The sequence below is a fragment of the Malurus melanocephalus genome, unplaced genomic scaffold, assembly GCF_030028575.1.
Source record: "Malurus melanocephalus ecotype Western Australia unplaced genomic scaffold, MMel_1.1 scaffold_1149, whole genome shotgun sequence".
NCBI lineage: Eukaryota > Metazoa > Chordata > Aves > Passeriformes > Maluridae > Malurus > Malurus melanocephalus.
The window spans coordinates 1-18,512 of NW_026624381.1; the positions used below are offsets into that span (position 1 = coordinate 1).

An 18,512-nucleotide genomic window follows, 5' to 3' on the forward strand; every position below is an offset into this window, starting at 1 on the left:
CTGTGCATTTTTATGTCATTTTGCTTTTATGCAATACAAGGTAGACTGTTTATTTCWGTTTTGGTCAAAAACCCTCAAACCCATTATTGAGCAGTTCCAAGAGCTCCATGAATGCTCACCCAGGGGTCAGCGGTGAGGGGGGTCAGGGCTCAAGAGAAAAGGTCAGGGGGTGAAAGGTCGGGGGGGTGTCAAAGGTTAAGGGGTCATGGGGTCAAAGTTCACGGGTCAAAGGTCAAGGGGTCACGGGGTCAAAGGTAAATGGTTCTTCTATGTATTTTCCATGTATTTTTAATATATAATTTATTATATTTATGTATTTTTTTTAATTTATACTCATCCCGCAGGACAAGTATCCTTCAACCGCCAGCATTTGTCCCCAAGCACAGATTTGGTGTCTTTGTGCTGTGTCTGTTCTTCAGTACAAAACTCCTGCTCATATTTGAGCCTAAAGGCTGGGCTGTGGGGTGGGATATGGGATGGACTAGGATGAGCTGTGGGATGGGATACGGGATTTGGGATGGGCCAAACTATTTGTCATTAGGGCATAAGCCCTTAGCACTTCCCAACTTGTATAAGCCCCTTKAAAACAAAAGACCCTACAGCTCTCAAGAACTTTGTTGGCTGAGAAACTGCATTTATCACTTTTTCTTGCTGCTGAGACTCAAAACGTAAGGCTGAATGCAAGGAAAAGCAGCAGGACCTTGTTTGGGGGGTCTGGACAGAAACACCTGAGCAGGTCCCAGTGGCAGCAATGCCTGGCCTAGTTTTGAGACCAACGTTAAGTGCAGAGAGCCCAGGGGGCTGTTGTACACAATAATCCCAACTCAAAGCCAGGTGGTTTTAGTAATTCCTTTATTAAAACTAAAAACCCGAGTTAAAATTCCTACATTATTCACATAGGTCACGTTTCTAAGACCATCAAATAAGGACAGGCCAGTGGCCAAAGGGCTCAGAAGGCCTGACCAGGTCAGAGCTGCTGGTTTAAGACATCAGCCAGGGCCTCCTCACTCCATGGCTCTCCCAAGGCAGCTGGAAAAGTTCCTTCAGGCTCCATGGGAAGAGGCAGGAGCAGAGCTCCAGTGCAAAGGCAAAGTTCTTTYAAGATTACAGGTGAAAACGTACACAGCATTCACAGCTCAGGAGGAGGGAGGGAGCTGGGAACAAGCACCTGGAAAAATCACCTCTACTCACTCGCTCCAGGAGTTCCAGAGGAAAGATTCTCACCCTCCCCCTGACCCCAACACACAAATATTTACAGAGACAGGACCAGCATAAAGCAGAGTATGACTCCTTTGCTGGGGGCAGGAGCTGCTGCTCCAGCAAGTGAGCCCGACTCCCTCAAAAGTCACCAGGAATGTGGCCTAAGGGGTGGGAAAGCTSCAGGTCAGTTAAACTCCTCCTTGATGGGGGTGCAGCCTGAAAAGAAGCTGATGTTGCTGCTCAGCATCCTCTTCTTCTTCCTCCCAAAGGGGTTCTGGTTCTCCTGGGACTCCTCATCCCTCCCGAGCAGGGAAGCAGCAGTGCTGGGAATCTTCAGGAGCACCTCCTGCTCTGTGATGTCCTGCAGGACCTGTGTGAGAGCAAGGAGTTGGTCACTGCTGGAGAGACCAAGCAGAGGCTGCWGAACACCGAGTGCCAGGCCAACCTCAAGAGTTGTTTCATTTTTTTACTCAAGAATAAGATAACTTTGTGACAGACTATCAAAATTCAGCAAGAAGAGACCACAGTTGAATAGAGAGCTCCCATGGGATAATGGAATTTGTTTAGCTGAGGCAAAATGAGACGTGCCAAGTCAGGGGGCACAACAAACAGGCTAAGGTCATTTTGAACGTGGATAGATGGGATTTTATCCTGCAACATCCTCACTTCCCCTCTCTCCTTGCTGAAGGTGCTGCAGGAAAACRGAAAGCCTGAGGCATCATTTCCATGTGGAAACTTAGAGATTCAGCAAACTCAAAACTTCYACACAAGCTGCCTGGAGCCATSCAGAGTTCTCCTGCAGCAKCTTCTCCTCTGGGGTGATTTCCCTCCACAATTCCCCATTCTGCTGTCCCCAGCCCCTGGGAATACCTTTGTGGTTGGAGTGACACACACGGGCTGGAAGAAGCTCTCTCCTGCCTTCACCTCCGTGGGGTCTTCCAGCTTCAAGGACCCCTCCGAGTCCCTTTTGTGCTCCTCACATGTTGTGGTTTCCTGAGGGGCAGCAGAGGGTGAAGCTCTTGTAGGACARCCATCCCTTCCCTTCCCACCACAGCCCCCTGCTCTCCAGGTGAGAAGCACTCYACAGTCCAGGATGCTGCAGCTCAGGCTATGGCTCCATAAAACAGGCAAAATTAAATAATTAAAGCACTGTGGGATGTCCCTGCTCCACATCTCTGAGATTCAAGGGCAGAAATCCCACTAGGAACATCCTCCTCAGTGAACAGCAGTTTCTCATGGACCTTCCTGCTGCTACAACCCCCTCCCCAAACCATCCCTTCACATTCTTAAAAATAAATCCGTGAATGAGTCAAGGTTTTGTGCTGTCTGAAGCCAAAGACACAACTTTAATTTCCTGAGTCCAAAAGAAAAACCGAAATCATTTGTCGTCAAATTTGTGGCTGAGAAGTGGGAGCAGGAAAATCTCTGCTGTGAATCTCCAAATGTCTGTGCTCAGTTTCAGAGCGTGATCCTGCAGTGGAAAATTGTCCTCAGTTACCAGAGAAGCACCGAGTTCATGACAATCACAGAGCTCCAGCAAAATGCACGTGCTCTGCCTGGACAAACTGCCTGTGTGGGAATTATCCCTTCATCCAGCTCTGCTCCAGCCCAGTCCCAGGCCCTGCAGCCCCCCTGGCACCCCCAGAGCCAGCAGCACTCACCAGGCCCCGCTCTCTGTTCCTGCAGGTGGCTGGGCTGCAGCTGCAGCCGTCGGTGCATCCCAATTTCTGCTTCCTGCAGCCACACTGCCTGTTCCCACAGCGGCCTTTGCACGAGCACTGCGGAGGGAAGGGGGATCCAATGGCCAGGATGCTCCTGGAATGCTCCAGATCCTGCCAGCTGGGGCATCTCAAGGATAGAGGCACCCCAGGCTCCCCCACAAGTGTTTTGTTGCCAGTTCTCCATCCCAGAATAATCTCCTTTGTCATATCCAGATTAAAATCCTTCCACCTATAGATCCATCTTCAGGATCTACAGGATAAGCACCTTTACTCAGTGACTGATTTCAGGTGGTCCCAAAGGACCCCAGTGCCACAATTCCTCATGAAGAGGGAAGCTGAGTCCCCACCACAAAAGCCCCAGGAATTTTCTGAGCCATGGCGTGAAACTCCAGACTGACACAGATGGAAACTGTGGCTCTGACAGGACAGGAAGCTGCAGATTCCCAGAAGGAACAGCATCCATGACAGTTCATCCCTGTGGTTTGTTTGTTTTGTCCCTAAAACGGACTCCCTGGAGGAATCTGGCTGCTGCTGGGGCTGATCCTGAAGCAGAGGCCAGCTCGGGCMCAGGCAGCAGGACAGAACACGTGTCTCATGGGAGAAGAAGAACTGGACAGGGAAAAACTGTCCAGAAGGTGCTGCTGAGTGCAGAACACCTTTGCTGTGTCTGTGGGAAGGTCACAAACATCCCAAAGCACCCAAATAATCCATTCCTGCCGCTCTGAACAGCAGAGACCCCTCATCCCACTGCTCCATACCCAATCCTTGGACACAACCAGTGATTCCCTGCCAGACCCTGGATCGAGGGCAGCTGGATCTTACCCCCATGAGGTTTTTCCTTGCTCCTCTGCCTGCTTTCCCAGGAAGCCACTCAGAATCCTCCAGATCCCCAGAGTCAGAGAGCAGCTCCTCCACATCCATCTCGGGGCTGGGTGCCCGGGGCTTGGCCGTTGTCTGCCGGCGACCCTTGGGCTGCAACGCAGGAGCACGGRGGGTTAGACCACCAAAAATCAGAGTTTTATTTTATCAAGGTTTGATTAAGGTTTTCAGAGTCCCTCATAGTCAAGAAGGTTGTGGGGTGAGAGGTGAAAAAAMCTCCCATTAGCAAGACTGAAAATTCAGTCGATCAATTTAAACTATCAGTGACAAATCCTTGGAAGTCTGAGTTGTTGTCACATCACATGACAAAAAACAAGTGTCACACTCTTGTCCAAAGGGTTTCACATAATTCCTTCCTCCCAACACTAAGATTTGGCTCTTTGCAAAGCAGCACAGTTTGCTATGACACACGTGCCTTGCTCCATAATTTAAAGACTGGGAATGTCACAGGAAAACACCTGGATTGTGAAGGAGGAGACAGAGTCAGAACTACAGTGAGGAAAGAGGCTTGGGGTCTGTTTGCTTTTTTTAAAAGATAAAATAATTAATGCAAGGTTTTGAGTCTTCTGGAAAGGACTGAAGGAGCCACTTCAATGAGCAGAACAAGTGCCTGKTAAAARCAACTTGGGAGAAAGAAAAAAAAMCCCAAATTATCCATAGCCAAGATTAACTCTGGAAACTAATTCAGGTGCAATACAAAGTGTGCAGCCTCTTACTTTGGGTGGAATGTAATCAAAAGAAGAGTCTGGAGACTCAGGCAGCCTTTGCTGGATGTGCCGGAGCTTCTGGCCACTGGCAACTTGGAGCAGCAGCAGTTTCTGGTGAAAAGAACAAGAATTAGCTCTGCAAAATCCATCAAACCCAACTGCCGTCAGACTCTGGTGTCTGTGCAAGGCTCTACCTGTTTCAGAGTGTCATTTTCCCGGAGCAGCTCCTGGTTCTTCTCACACATTTCYCTCATTTTTTCCAGCTCTTCCTCCTGTTTGCAGGACAAGAGGAAATTTATTTCATTGGAGATAAAGAGAAAATCCCCCAGGGTTATTCCAGCAACCACCCTGTGCAGGCTTCTGCAAAGGGAACACAAAATTCTTCTCCTATTCCAGGTATCCCAAAGGATTCTTCCCAAAATTCTTCTCCTATTCCAGGTATCCCTCATCCAGACACTGCACCTGGAACCGGAGTCGCTCCTGCAGCTGTTTCTCCTGCTCGTTCAGGGAATCTTCCAATCTCTTCTCTGCTGCTTCYTTCTGCTGGAATTGGCTGAGCAGGTACAGAACCTAAAAGCAAGTTGGAATAAACACAGGTGAATTGCTGAAAGGAGCACACAGCATCGAAGTTCAGGCTCGGCAAAATTTTCTGCCACTCCCAACACAATTCCACCCTGATCTACTTGAAAAGTGATTTTGTGCTCAGGTGTAACATCCTCACTTAAAGCAGGAGGAAAGTTACTGAAGAAACAAATTTGCATAGGATAAACACAGGGATTTCTTTGGCTTTTAATGAACTATCTCCAAAAATCCAGCAAAATTTGAGTCGATACTCAGCACAAGCTTCATTATAGACCATTCCCTTTGCCTTTCTCTCCGAGCAGACCTGGAGAACAGTCCCAGACTCCAAGATATCCTTGAGCTCTGATTCACCTTTTCCTGGTGTTGCTGTTCCTGCACCAAAATCTGATTTTGGAACGCTGCCTCCAGCTCTGCCATGTGGTTTTTCTCTTCCATCAGCATCTTCTGCACATCTGTGCAGTTGGCCTGGCTCTGCGAGAGGCCGCTCTGCAGTTTGCTCTCCTGCACTTTGGAGGAGACCAGCTGCAAAATGAGAACAAGAGATGGCTTGGGATAGGGGTTCCCTGCTGGACAGGGCTGCAGCCAGGAGGTGAAGCATCCCCTGTAAATTCCAGCCCTGCCAGGAATTGCACCAGCTCTCAGCACCAGGAGACCAGAGGAGATTCAGAGCTGGACACTTTGGCAGTGCAAACCAGGCCACAGAGGGTCTTGTTCACAGTTCTGAATTCACCTCYCTTCCTGCAGCACTTGGAGTATTTCCTTTCCAGCCTTTTCCTTTTATTCCCAAGCACCACAGCAACAGGTAATTCTGTCCTTCAGTTGCTCTTTTCCTGATCCCACATTACCCCAATTCCTCCTCTCCTCTAATACCAGTCTTGTCCGAGTTTTTCCCACCTCAACACCCATTCCTGTTCCCCCTGAGCTCAGACAGCACTGTCCTTGTTTCCTTGCTTGTTCAGAAGGTATTTTTAGGTACTTTTTCTTCTCTTCCACTTCTGAAATTTGCCTTTTCCCTTTTTCCCATTCCCAGGCAGGTCACCCATAAGCTCAGCTTTAGCTGATATCTCCAGATCCTCATCTATTCCACTTCCCTCTTCCCTGTTTTTCAGATTTCACTCCCCAGTACAGAATATTAATCCAGCCTTGTCAGGGAAATAAACCTCATCCACTACAAGTGGGCTYCACTCAAAGTCTTTTGGTCACTTAATTTTTGGCTAAGCAGATTTAGAGCCTTTGTTTTTAGGGATAAAAGARGAAAATCCAGGGCTTACCTCTCCCAGGAGGTATTTCAGTGCACATTTGGCCTCCAGGATGGTGGCAATGGTGTCCCAGCGYTGCTTGGCTCGATCCCCATTGTCTGCATCCAGGAGTTTCTGCTGCAGATCTGCTATCTGGGCACTCCTGGGGAGGAATCCATGGATTTRGGGTTACAACACAGGAGAAAACAAGGGCTGGTGTCTGGGATAATGTCGCTGTTCCCAGAATATTAAGTGAAATACTTTAAATTAAGATTTTTGCTGCTCAACTGAGTACACATTGCTCCACTGGGGAATTTTGCCTCCACATTCCCAAATAAAAGTGGAGGTTTTTCCCCCAGAGATGATTACAAACAGCTCAGAAAAACCCAGTCTTAGTGACTGAGTATTTTCCCCCCATCTTGGGAAAATTCCAGCCAGGAAAACCCCCACTTTTACCTCCTCATTTCCAGTGTCAGTTTGTGTGTTTTACACTCTCTTCCACTTTCCAGAGATTTGGGATGSAAATGAGGCAAAAGCCAGAAGCAAGGCTGTGAAGATGGGCTTTGTGGCAGTGCCTTACCTGAGCTCCATCTCTGTTTCCAGGCTTTCAATCTGCTTGGATATGGAGAGATCCGTGTCTGGAGCCTGCAGGTCRGCCAGGCAGTACGTGCGTCTCTGTGGAGTTCAGCACGGACACAAGGCAGGAGGAGAGGAGGAAATACCACAGTTACACACAGTCCAGCTGTAAAAACCCCCTGGGATTGCTCCACAGCTTCAATTCCATTGATCCTTCTCAAAAGCCTTTGCTAAGGGGTGGGAGCCACTCACATCCCTCAGAATCCTTGAGGCTGGAAAAGCTCTCCAAGAACACCGAGTCCAACCATTCCCCCAGGTCACCCCTGTCCCCAAATGCCACACCCACACSATTTTGGGACACTTCCAGGGATGGTGATTCCACCACTTCCCTGGACAGCCTGCTCCAAAGCCTCACTGCCCTTTCAGGGAAGAAGTCTTCCCAAATTCCATTAAGTAACTTCAGCACCTCTTGTTCTTAACGTGTCAGAGGAATCAGAACATAAACTCTTCCTCCCAGAAAGTCAGCCAGGGATGGGATCCCTCCCCACCTTCTGAGGGAACAGGTTCAAGGGGGAATGAGAATCATGAATGCAGTATGGCTGAACAGCCAGAGGTGTAGGGTGGGGAAAGGGAATTTCTATCTCACCCGGAGCTTTGGAGGAGGGTTTTCTCCAGCCTCTTTCTTCTCCTTCAGCTGATGGAGCTCCTTTGCCAGGATTTTCCTGTCCTCCAGCAGGTCTGCCAGGTGTCTTCGAGCCTCTTCAGTGCTGACAAGAACCTCGACTTCATTGGCAAGCCAGTTCTGGAAAAACAACCCCCAAAACCCAGCGGCTGAGCTCAACTCCAGGACTGAATCCTTCTCCCTGAAGGCATTTCAGAGAAACTGAATAACCCCACTGCAATTCCCCATTCCTCCTGCTGTGCTCCAGCCATCATGGCCAGCAGCTCCCACCCCAAATCCCAGTTTGCCCAGTGCTGGGATGCACAAATCCCATCACCCACTTTGACTCGTGCAGCAATTCCTTCCATGCCTCGATTCTGGGTCTCTTTCCTTTTATCCGCCGCCTCCTTCTGCTTCTGCAGGGCATCCTTGAGGCGTTTGTTGGCAGCTGCTGCCTGGAAGAGATTCCACAAGGAGCTGAACAGGGATTGAAAATCACCTGCCACAGCTGGAAACACCAGGGATTCCCAGCCCAGGGTAACCCTGCAACACTGACAGCACGAGGTTTATAAATCTCAGCTTATTCTGGTTTAACTCGAGCATCCCTGTCCTTCATTTATTTTCTTTGCTCCCATTCCTCCTTTAGGGAGGAGCTACTTCTAGGCCTGAAGGTAGAAGAAAACATCCAAAATGAGATGCATTTTTTTTACAAAACCATCCTGGAAGGATTTTGAACTGCAACCTTGGAGATTCACCACCCAAACTCATTTCCCACTTCCTGTCTTGGGCATCTGCATGGATTTGCCACRGGAACCTGGGACTCAGAGTCATTTGGCCTCTAAAGGAGCAAATTTAACTAAAATTGCTCAAAGGCTAAAAGGCAGAAATGTGTTTTTCCAGCCTCTGAACTCCTTTAAGGAGCAAATTTAACTGGGATCCCTCAAAGGCCCCAAGGCAGAAGTGGGGATTTCTCCACAGAGAGAAAAGCTTTTCTTCCCACCCTCTAAACTTCCTTTAACAGGTTTCTGCAAATCCTGTTCCATCCTCCAGCCCCACTTGGCATACTTTAGRGATTGGCTGGGAATTTCCAGGAGATGCTGGCTCCTCACCTCCTCTGTTTTGCGCCGAAGGACATTGGCCTGTTTYTGGAAATCCCTCTCCAGCTTGAGRAGCTCRTATTGTCTCTTACGGTCCTGCAAGKAAAAACAGCTGGAAAAGTCACCTTTTTCATGACAAAGGAATGGCTGCAGCTCCAAAGGTCCAGCCTGAGCATCCCAAGGCACTGAGGGGTAGGAATTGCTGTGAGACCARACTCCAGGTGTTTGCTGTCCATTGCACGCAGCCACCACAAGCACCACTTCCTTTGGAAGTTTAAACACCTCCCATGCTGAGGTCAAACCCTACAACTCTAAATCCTTCAAATATTGACTGTTTTTGCCTTMTGCTTTAGAGCTGAGTCACAGCTGTGGTGAGAGCTTGAAGATCACCAGCCTCAGGCAAGCCCAGGCAGTGAAAGGTGGTGGCCACATGGGCCAAGCTCCTCTTCAAAGCATTCCCAGCTGCTTTTCAGTTGCTTCCCAGCTAAACAAATCTTGCAGCACCCTTTTGGAAAGAGGAATAGTATGAAGGGCTTGTTTGCTCACCTTTTCCTTCAGCTGGATCACTTCCTTGTCCTTCTGCTGCTTCCACTGCCTGAATTTCTCAGTGTCCTCCTTCATCTGACGCATCAGCTGYACTCTTTGCTGCTTCATTGCCTGGAAAACACAGGAAATTGGAAAGATTATCCAGAATTTACCTTCTGAGGAGCTTCCAATTCCCATTCCCCCCATGCCTGTCAAGTATGAACAGTGGCAGGTGGGAAATCTGAGTGTGCCCCCACCCAGGACACTTTTAAAGTGCTAAAAAACAGGGATTTTTTTTAGGCATAACGGGAAGACCAACACAGGTACAATTCAGGGAAAACAAAGTGGAGTGAAATTATTTAACTGAGGCAAAAAATTAGAAGTGCCAAAAGATATTTTGGATTTATTTCCCTGCCAACTCTTTGTAGTCACCTGTCTACCGTGGTCATGTAGCCAAAGGAATCTTGCAAAAACCTGCTACTTTCAGTCTGACTAAAGAGAAAGTGGATTCCTGTCTGGGATTTCTGCCTGGGATTTTTGAGACTCCTGCCTGGGATTTCTGAGACTCCTGCCTGGGAGCTGTTTTGCCCACACTCAGGTCAGAGCTGCCTGTTGGGATGGTTACCCTGATCTCCTGGTTCAGCTTGGACACCGTACGCTCCGTGGATTCCTTCAGCTTCAGGAGCTTGGATTGCTCATTCAGCTTCTTCTTGAGCTCATTGATTTGGGCTTCCAGCTCCTGGAGCCTTTTCCGGCGCCGTTCGCTCAGCCTGGAGAGAAAGCACAACAAATTCTCTCCAGCTTTAGAGATATCTCAAAAAAAAAATGTCCTCTCTGTCACTTTTACTGAGCTGGAAATGCACAGAAGGTTTCTCTGCAGCTCCTGGCACATTAAAGGGAYACTTTCACATCAAATAAGAGCTTTTACAGATCATGGAAGTGCAAAGCATTCAATTTTCAGACACATTAAAAGCCACAGAGCTTCAGGCAAAGCCCCTCTTACTTGGCCTGGTTGATGTCCTTCTTTGCCATGTGCAGGGCAATGACCAGCTCCTCCTTTTCCTTTTGCAAATTGCTGACCTCCAATTCCAGATCCTTGATATTGGTCTAGAGAAAACAAGAGGAACAAATCTCTAAATAAAAACCTTGAAAAGACACCATGAGGCAAAACTTTAAGACAGAGAAACCTTAAAAAATCCCATTTCTTTACAGCAGACTGAGAAACCACCTTATCTAAGAGCAGGGTGAGGACCACAAGGGCTGGGCCAGACTTTGGAGYTTTGGTGGGCACAGAATCATTGTGGCCATTTCCTGACTGAATCATTTGAGAGATGGGAGATCCCAGCACAGCAGAGAAATCTGCCCAAGGGAGCAGTGATTCAGTTGAAGGAATAAACAGACCCAAATCAGAAGGTGCTCCTGAGGTCAGATCCCCTTCCCTTCCCTTCCCTTCCCTTCCCTTCCCTTCCCTTCCCCAGCATGAACTGGGGAAAACAATCTGAACAAGGAGGATTTCAGCTTTACCTGGTACTGGCACTGAATGGGCCCCAGCTGAGTGTCATTTTGAGACATTTTTTTGGCCAGGGCCTCTTTCAGAGTCAGGGCTTTGTTGAGCTCCAGCAGCTCCCTGGAGAGCTGTGCCTGCCTCAGGGCGTGCTGGGTGCTGAAGTCGTTGGAGCTTCTCTTGGATTCCTGGCCCACTTCTGCTTCCTGCAGGAGACACAGCCATGAGGAGAGGGCTCTTTAATCACAGATCTCTGTTTCTACAGAGCATTTCAAATTTGTTTTTAASTAAAAGAAGCAGTTATTCAGGTTTTTGACCTTGAAGATGTTGAATTTAAAATCAYCCCTCTTGTCTGTGCTGTTTATCAAGCGTTTGGGTTAGAAAATTAGCAGGAAAGAGCAAATAAAAGTGATGAGGAAGTAAAATCATGCCTCAGCAAGGTGTGCACTGCTGAACCTCTCACTTACTGGAGAATTCTGTTCAGAGTTTGGCAGCTCTGCAGCAGCTTCTGTGGTGGCAGCACTTTCACTCTGTWGGACAGAGAAGAAAATTTGGATGAAGAGAGCAAGATAAAATAAAATGAAAGAAATAACACACTGTTGGTAGGTTATGATAAAGCACAGCGTGATTCTCCTCTGGCCAGAACCTCTCTGGAAAGGAGACCATCAACCTCCTCCCTGAGGAAAGTGAGGAAACTCCTCCTTGTCTAGTTGGAAAAACCATTCCTTGAAATCTTCCCTGAACTCCAGCACTGGGAGCCCCCTCCTCACAGGAGGGAGTCTGGGAACAGGGGAATGTCCAGTGAGGGAGAACTGAAACTCCTCCATTAGCCAATGGCGTGGAAGCTTCTATTTAACAATTTCAGTTCCCTGCAATTTATGTTGTCCATAAAAATCACCAAGTTTACAACACTCTATTCAATTGAGGGATTGTAAATCCTTGCTAATCTCCAATATCAGATTGTTCCATGGAGACTCCTCCTTTCCCTCCCCAGGAGCAGTACAAGTGACCTTTCTGCAGCATTAAAGCACAACAGGACAGTTTTGAAGTGGATCTCAAGAGTCACTTTGTACTTTTAATTCCTGGGCTCCTTGAGGGAAGTTTCTGGACCAAAATCTCAAATTTCCTGAGTAAATTGAAACAATTCCCCCCTCCCTGGGCTCAGCCTCACCTGCAGCTCAACCAGCACCTGCTGCAGGTTCCGAATCACCTCCACATTTTCCTTTAATTCCTCATCTTCCACAGTCTCTGCCAGCTTCCTCAGATCCAGCTTGCACCTGGAAACATGGGAACAGTCCATGGCACATTTGTGCTGGGGAGGAACAACTTTGCATCCTCAACCTCTGGATTAACTCTGGAAGAACAAACCCCAGCTGAATGGATCCAGTTTATCCCGCTAAAAACATTTCATTCCCAAGGATACTCACACAGCATGGTGCTGGAGCTGCTCCAGTTTTGCACTGATCTTCTCATTTTCTTGCTCTGTCTAAGAGAAAYCAGAATTATATTCAGTTGTAGAAGATAAGAAGCCAGAAATCAGTTGATTAACTTGTGAGAAAAAAAAAAATCAATGCACTGAAAGATCTTTCATGATCAGGGCCACCAGTTTGGATTTAACACCATTATTTCAGGGATAGACACTGAAGGCAGTAGGAAAAAAAGCAGGGTGGGGAAGGGAGAGCACAAGTGTGTAAGCACTATTTAAAATAGCAAAATAAAAGATTTAAAATATTTAAAAGATGAAGGATTCAGTCTCCTATTCCCCACTGAAGTCACAGATATAAGGGACCACAGGTTCTGGCAGGCTTTTGGTTCTGACTAATTTGTCAAAGTAATATTAGAGAGATTTCCAACGTTCAGGAGATGCTGTTGATTCATTCCMAGCAATTTAAAGCTCTCCAGGGAGAACTGGACTTACCAGGATGATCCTCTCCAGCATCTGTGCTGTTTGCCCAGCAGCCTCACTCAGCCCCTGGCTCAGCTTCTGGTTTTCCTCCAGCAGGGATTGGTTCTTCTCCATCAGGGATTGGAGGCTCTCTGAGGGGGCCAAATCACTGCAACAATGAGGAGCAGTTTGTGTGTGAGCTTGGCCTGGCCAGGGCTTTGGGACAGCACTGAAATCACCTCCAAAAGGATTATTTTTTCCTGAATTATTTATAATAAACTGCCTGGAATGGTTTGGGTGGGACAGATCTGAAATCCCATCCAGTCCCACCCCTGTCATGGGCAGGGACACCTCCCACAGGACCAAGGCTGGCCTTGGACACTTCCATAACACAGGAAGACCCTCCAAACAGAGGTTGTGAATTCCATGTACACGGTTTTGAAACATCCCCAGAGCACAACACCTGCACATTCCAACTCTGTCCCAAATTTTATGCTTTTAAGGACAATGGAGGTGGAGCTGCCCCACATTCAGGGGTAGAGAATGGAGGAAAAGAGGGATGATGGGGCTGACAGACAGGTATTTATTCAGGAGATGTTTCCTGGCTCTTCTTTTACTTTCTGCAACACATTTTTGCAATCCTAAGGGGTTTGCTATAAAACTAAATGTCCCAGGGAATTCCAGTAAGGATGACAAAAAGGGAAGAAAAAAGGAACCAATTTGATCTCCTCTCACTCCACAGCGCTGTCCAGAGCTAAGGAGATCCAGAGACTTCTCTGGAGTGTGACAAATACAGATCCACAGAAAATTAATAACAAATCTTACTTGAGAGACACAGGCAGGGTCCCTCCATGGGCCTGGAGCAGCAGCACCTGGAGCTGCTGGACCTACAAAAACAAAAAATTATTGCTTGTAAATGCAGTAACYTTATGAATCCTTGCTCTTCCTGACTCACTTGTCCATAAGTCTCCTTTTACCATTGCCTGGGCAAAGGAGTGGTGCTGTTACAGTATTTCAAATCATTTACTCCTCAAATAAAAGGTTCTTCTCTTCCCTCTGGGATCACCCCACTGTGCTGGGCACAGGCAGRAGATGCCAGGAAGGCACCCAACCATCTCTGTATTTCCAACTGTGCCTGGAGCCCACCAGGCAATCATTTGGTATAAGTTTCTCTTCCACCACACCAGCACCACCACTTTGCTAAGACTGCTGCAAAATTCCAAGAAATATCCAAATATTCCCTTCCCAGCCCCTCCAGGGACAAAGCAATGCACTTGAGRGATGTTTTGCATATTTTGTGTGGCTGTGCTTTGCCTTGGTGTGTGTGAGCTCAGAAAAAGAGGGGATCCCCAGTACCTGCTGCTTCAGCTGGTGCAGCTCAGCTGCCTGGGGGTCCACGTTGACAATGGGTTTGTTTTTGATCTTCCTGGCCCTGTCAGCATAACGCAGAGTGTTCAGGGTTTCTTCCAGGTTGGAATCTGCTGGGCTCACACAGGCAATCATCAGCGTGTGGCTGTTCCCACCCAGCGAGTCTGGGAAGGAAAAGAGGGAATATCAAAGCTGTCAGAGCAAGGACAGTGAAACATCATCATTCTGGGATTCCAATCCCATGAGTGCCCCCCCAAAATGCAAATTAAATATCTGGATTTTGGTGCCACACGTTACTTTCTCCTCTGCCCACTCAGTTCTGTGTTAAAGTGGTTTTTTGAAAGCCAAAGTCCAGTTTTGAAACCAAAGATTTCACTCCAATTGTTGCCCTATGAATTAATTTTTTTATGGCATTTCTGGCTTGGTTCTTTCAAGTTTTCCCTTCCCTTCTCCCYGCCTCCCAATAACAAGACCTTCATGAATATCCAGAATTTTCTCCAGTTTAAGGAATTATTGGCTAAAAACAGGTCACAAATACACATCAAACTTCATACTTAGATTTTACACTAATTGGCACCTTAAAGCTACTGATCAGGAAAAAAAAAGCCCCCACATTCAGCCCAATGCAGATTTTTATTGAGGTACTTTCAGACACAGAAAACACTGAAATGTTTTTGTACTAAATTATGTAATCACCATAAAAATCCCAGTAACTTCATTGCTAAAGCTGTGCCCAGATTGAAGGGTAAATTAAATAAAATGCATGAAAAGACCAATCTCAGCTGTTGAAATATAAAGACCAGATATTCAGACTAAGAAAACAAATCCCAGGGAAGGCACAGACAGCTTGAGCTTCATTCTGGCGGTGACATCACCCAGGGAGTTGCTATAATTAAGGTACAATAATAGATCTCAGCTCCCAGACTTCCAATCTTCCTTCTCCCCACCAAAAATAAGCCCTGAATTTGYCTTGTTTCCTCCTGCCACACAAAGTGCAGGAGAACAGGACTCGTTTTGAGTTCATCTCACTGCATTTGCAACCTAAAACAGAGTCCARGAAAGGTCTGGGTTCACTGAGGAATTAAATAAATGAATCTTTTTGCAGCAGCAGCTCTGCTGTGGGGTTTCTCCCACTCTGTTATTTTAAAAGCAACTGTAAATTAAGGTTTTGCCATCATCTGTCTCTCACCTTGTAGCAGCCTGGTCAGCTTGGAGTCTCTGTAGGGAACAAACCCTCCTTTCTTATTCTCATCTCCCAGAGCACTGATGACATTCCCCARGCACAGGAGGCCTCTGTTGATGTTGATTCCTGCAGGCAAAGRSCAGAGTGAGCAGTGCCASCTCAACAGCTCCAAARTGCTCCWTATTAAAACTTTAACAAGGTTAAAAAAGCAGATAAAGGAGTGCTTTGTTCTTTTATTAACTGCAAAGTGAGAAGAAACCCAAACCCCATTAGTCTGAGCCCACAGACCTTCTTTGAGTCTGTCTCCCTCAGCCTTGGTCTTCTTTTGTCTCTCAGAGCCAGCAAGATCCACCAGGTGCAGCTTGCAGTGAAAACTGGTGTTCCTAGGACAGAAAGAAACTTTTACTCTCCCAGGTAACTTCCAGTTGGAAAAGGAGCAGCCCAGGAGCTGGAAATTCAGAGAGCCAAAAACTGAACTGCCTTGGGAAGCACAGCTCAGGATCAGGATAAGGAAATGTTGGGAATTCCCACAATCACACTCACTTGTCATTTTTCTTCTTCTGATCAATGCAGATGGTGAAGATGGCATGGGATCTGGAGGACTGGGAATTCATGGCTGTGGATCCCACAGTTCTGCAATTGTTCCCCTGCTCCAGGCAGGACACGGTCTCTTGGGCACAGGTGACACTTCTTTCTGTCAACCCCACAATCTGCAGCCAGCAAGGAAATATTGTTTATCTTCTGCTTCCTCTTCATCCCAACTGGGATCAGAAAAATTTTCTCCCCCCACCTAAGACTGTGCCAGCCCATTCCCAAGAAGCAGTGGCACCTCCAGCCAGAGGCCTGGAATGGAGCCTCCCAGGAAAAAAACTGGTTCTGAATTTCTCTTGAGGAACAAGGAAATCACATCACCTATTCCTAAACAGCCCCCAAATTCCTCTGCCTGCTCCAGAGCCAGCTGGGCTCCAAGAACAAATCCAYGGATACCCCAGGCCAAGCTGGGAGCTGTGCCAATCACAGGAAGGGGAAAACTGGCTGCTGGGTGAGAATTTGTGTGGGTAAAGTGGTGGAGAGGCAACTCCCAGGGACCCAAACCACAGAAGGGATGAGCAGGAGGGACTGGATGTGCTCCTTGTCAAGTTGTGCTTTCCCTGAGGATCCATCCTGAGATGCTCCCAGCACGGATGAGCCCCATCCCACTGCTTTAGGGATGATAGAAAATTACAAAAAAAAACCTTCAGCCCCCCCATAGCGTTGCCACCCCCTCCTGCTCTCACACCCAGCAGGGCAGACCTTGATGCCCTCCTTGGGATCCTCCCGGATGCTGATCTGGGTGCGCTCTCGGGAGGGGCACAGCAGGTCCAGGATGTCCTCATTGTAGATCTGCAAGTGGCAGAGGAGCAGCTCAGAGCTACCAGCCAAAGAAAKGTGCAGTCATGCTGAAATTAGGGCTAATTTGGCATCACATCCTACCCATTTCAACTTTAGGGAAAGATACCTTGGAACAGAATCCTGTTCCTGACAAAACCTCCTGGAATCTTAGGGCTTAACTTAAGCACTATCTGCTACCTGAAGGAGGTGGCTCCTAAGCTCCCTTTGGTGGATAAAAACCAAGATTTTACCTCTAGATAAGAAACTTTGAGGAGGAACTCCCAATCCTGCCTTTGCTGTTTCTCCTCAAAGAGCAGCTTGATGACCCTGGGGATGACCCCCACGCTGGGCTCATACTCCTGGTTGGCAGTGTAGGTGCCTCCCATGGAGTAGGTTTTCCCAGATCCCGTCTGTCCGTAGGCCAAGACAGTGGCATTGTATCCTGGGGGAACAAAGGGCACCCGGATGAGTCACGTGGGGACCACAAAGCTGCATTTTTGARAACCACCCTTCCAGAAAATCATCAGATTACACCAGCTTTAAGMACAGATCACAGTYAGGAACATKGAGAAAAAAGGGTCAATGAAAACTYKGTAAAACACAGATAAAAATATTACTCCAGATCTTTTTAAAGACTGGCTGCTGCTTTATTAGAGCTAAACAGAAACACAGCACCATTTCTCTGGCATCCCAGTTCTAYTGCAGCATCCTGGAACAGGATGTTTATCAATTCACTGTGTTATTCTTAAAGAGGGAGAGGGATTTTTTTAAAAGGGCCTGGAGTGGCAGGACAAGGGAGAATGGYTTCCCACTGCCAGAGGAATATYGGGAAGGAATTYWTCCCTGTGAARGTGGGGAGGSCCTGGYACAGGGTGCCCAGAGAAGCTGTGGCTGCCCCTGGATCCCTGCGAGTGTCCAAGGCCASGCTGGATGGGGCTTGGAACAATTTGGGATATTGAAAAGTGTCTCTGCCCATGGCAGGGGRYGGAAATGGAGGGACTTTGAGRTCCCTTCCAACCCAAACCATCCTAACGATCCATGAAAGCTGCCTTACACACCCCACTCATTTTGTGGAGAGGATCAGGTTCCAAACGAGTGAGATATGGGACAAACCTTTGAAGATGCCTCGGACCAGAGGCGACACCGCTGTGTTGAAAACCTCCTCCTGCTCCACGGACGGGTCGAACACGTAGTCGTAGGTGAAGGCCTTGTCATTGCCCACTATGACCTGCGGAGAAGGACGGGGCAGCGCTGGTAACCGCGCCGGGGCTGCGGGATCCCCGGGAACCCCCCGAGCCTCACCTGCGGCTCCCCGGGCACGAAGGACAGGCACATCTGGCAGCCCTCGCTCGTCTCCTTGGGCACCAGCGGCCGGCAGCGCAGCGCCACCCGCACCGGGATGCCCTTGTCATCCTCCCGTACCATCGCCAGCCTGCGGGACACGAGCGCTGTGAGGCGGACCGGGACAAGGGGTGGCGGCTCTGCCGAGGGAGCGGGGATGGAGCGGGGATCGGGGTGGGAGATGGAGCGGGGCTGAGGCGGCCCGGCCCGGGGTGTGGGGTGGAGCGGGGGTGAAGCGGCTCTGCCAGGGTTTTGGGATAACGGGGGGGTGAAGGGGCCCTGCCGGGGCTCTGGGATGGAGCGGGAGCCCCGGGCCGGGAGTGGGGCTGGAGCGGGGGTGGAGCGGGCCCGGCCTGGCCCTGCCCGGTGTCGCGGGGCGGCCGCGGAACTGACCTGGAACCGCCGCTGCCCGTTCAATGGCGGCCCCGCAACGGCCGCCGTTCAAATAGGGCCGCGCGCAGCCGCGGCCAATCACCGAGCGGTGCGTCAGCAGGGGCGGAGTCACAGCCAATCGCGGGGCGCTGCGTCACCGAGAGGCGCGGCTACAGCCAATCGCGAAGCGGAGCGTCAATGGGGGCGGGATCAACCGGGGGGTGGGGGGTGGGACAGCGTGAGAGGCGGGGCGATGGGAGGGGCGGAACCAATGGGGTGCGGGTGCGNGGGAGGGGCGGAAC

The 18,512-nt window shown here is 48.8% G+C and overlaps 1 protein-coding gene across 1 annotated transcript; it reads right to left on the reverse strand.

Moving 5' to 3' along the window:
* Positions 1 to 844: 844 nt before the first annotated feature.
* On the reverse strand, positions 845 to 18,286 carry KIF4A (kinesin family member 4A). Its single transcript, XM_057387159.1, has 31 exons — positions 18,232 to 18,286; positions 17,800 to 17,929; positions 17,611 to 17,725; positions 16,749 to 16,939; positions 16,420 to 16,509; positions 15,670 to 15,836; positions 15,415 to 15,509; positions 15,133 to 15,252; positions 13,932 to 14,107; positions 13,401 to 13,462; positions 12,609 to 12,744; positions 12,118 to 12,176; positions 11,862 to 11,967; positions 11,158 to 11,220; positions 10,711 to 10,896; positions 10,190 to 10,293; positions 9,812 to 9,956; positions 9,208 to 9,318; positions 8,674 to 8,757; positions 7,906 to 8,019; positions 7,550 to 7,705; positions 6,908 to 7,002; positions 6,361 to 6,490; positions 5,441 to 5,611; positions 4,970 to 5,077; positions 4,702 to 4,779; positions 4,517 to 4,618; positions 3,744 to 3,893; positions 2,862 to 2,978; positions 2,071 to 2,193; positions 845 to 1,570 (listed from the first exon to the last, which is right to left on the reverse strand). Exons 2-31 carry the CDS (start codon positions 17,920 to 17,922, stop codon positions 1,385 to 1,387), a joined length of 3,663 nt encoding a protein of 1,220 aa, XP_057243142.1. The 5' UTR covers positions 17,923 to 17,929; positions 18,232 to 18,286; the 3' UTR covers positions 845 to 1,384.
* Between the last annotated feature and the right edge of the window lie 226 nt (positions 18,287 to 18,512).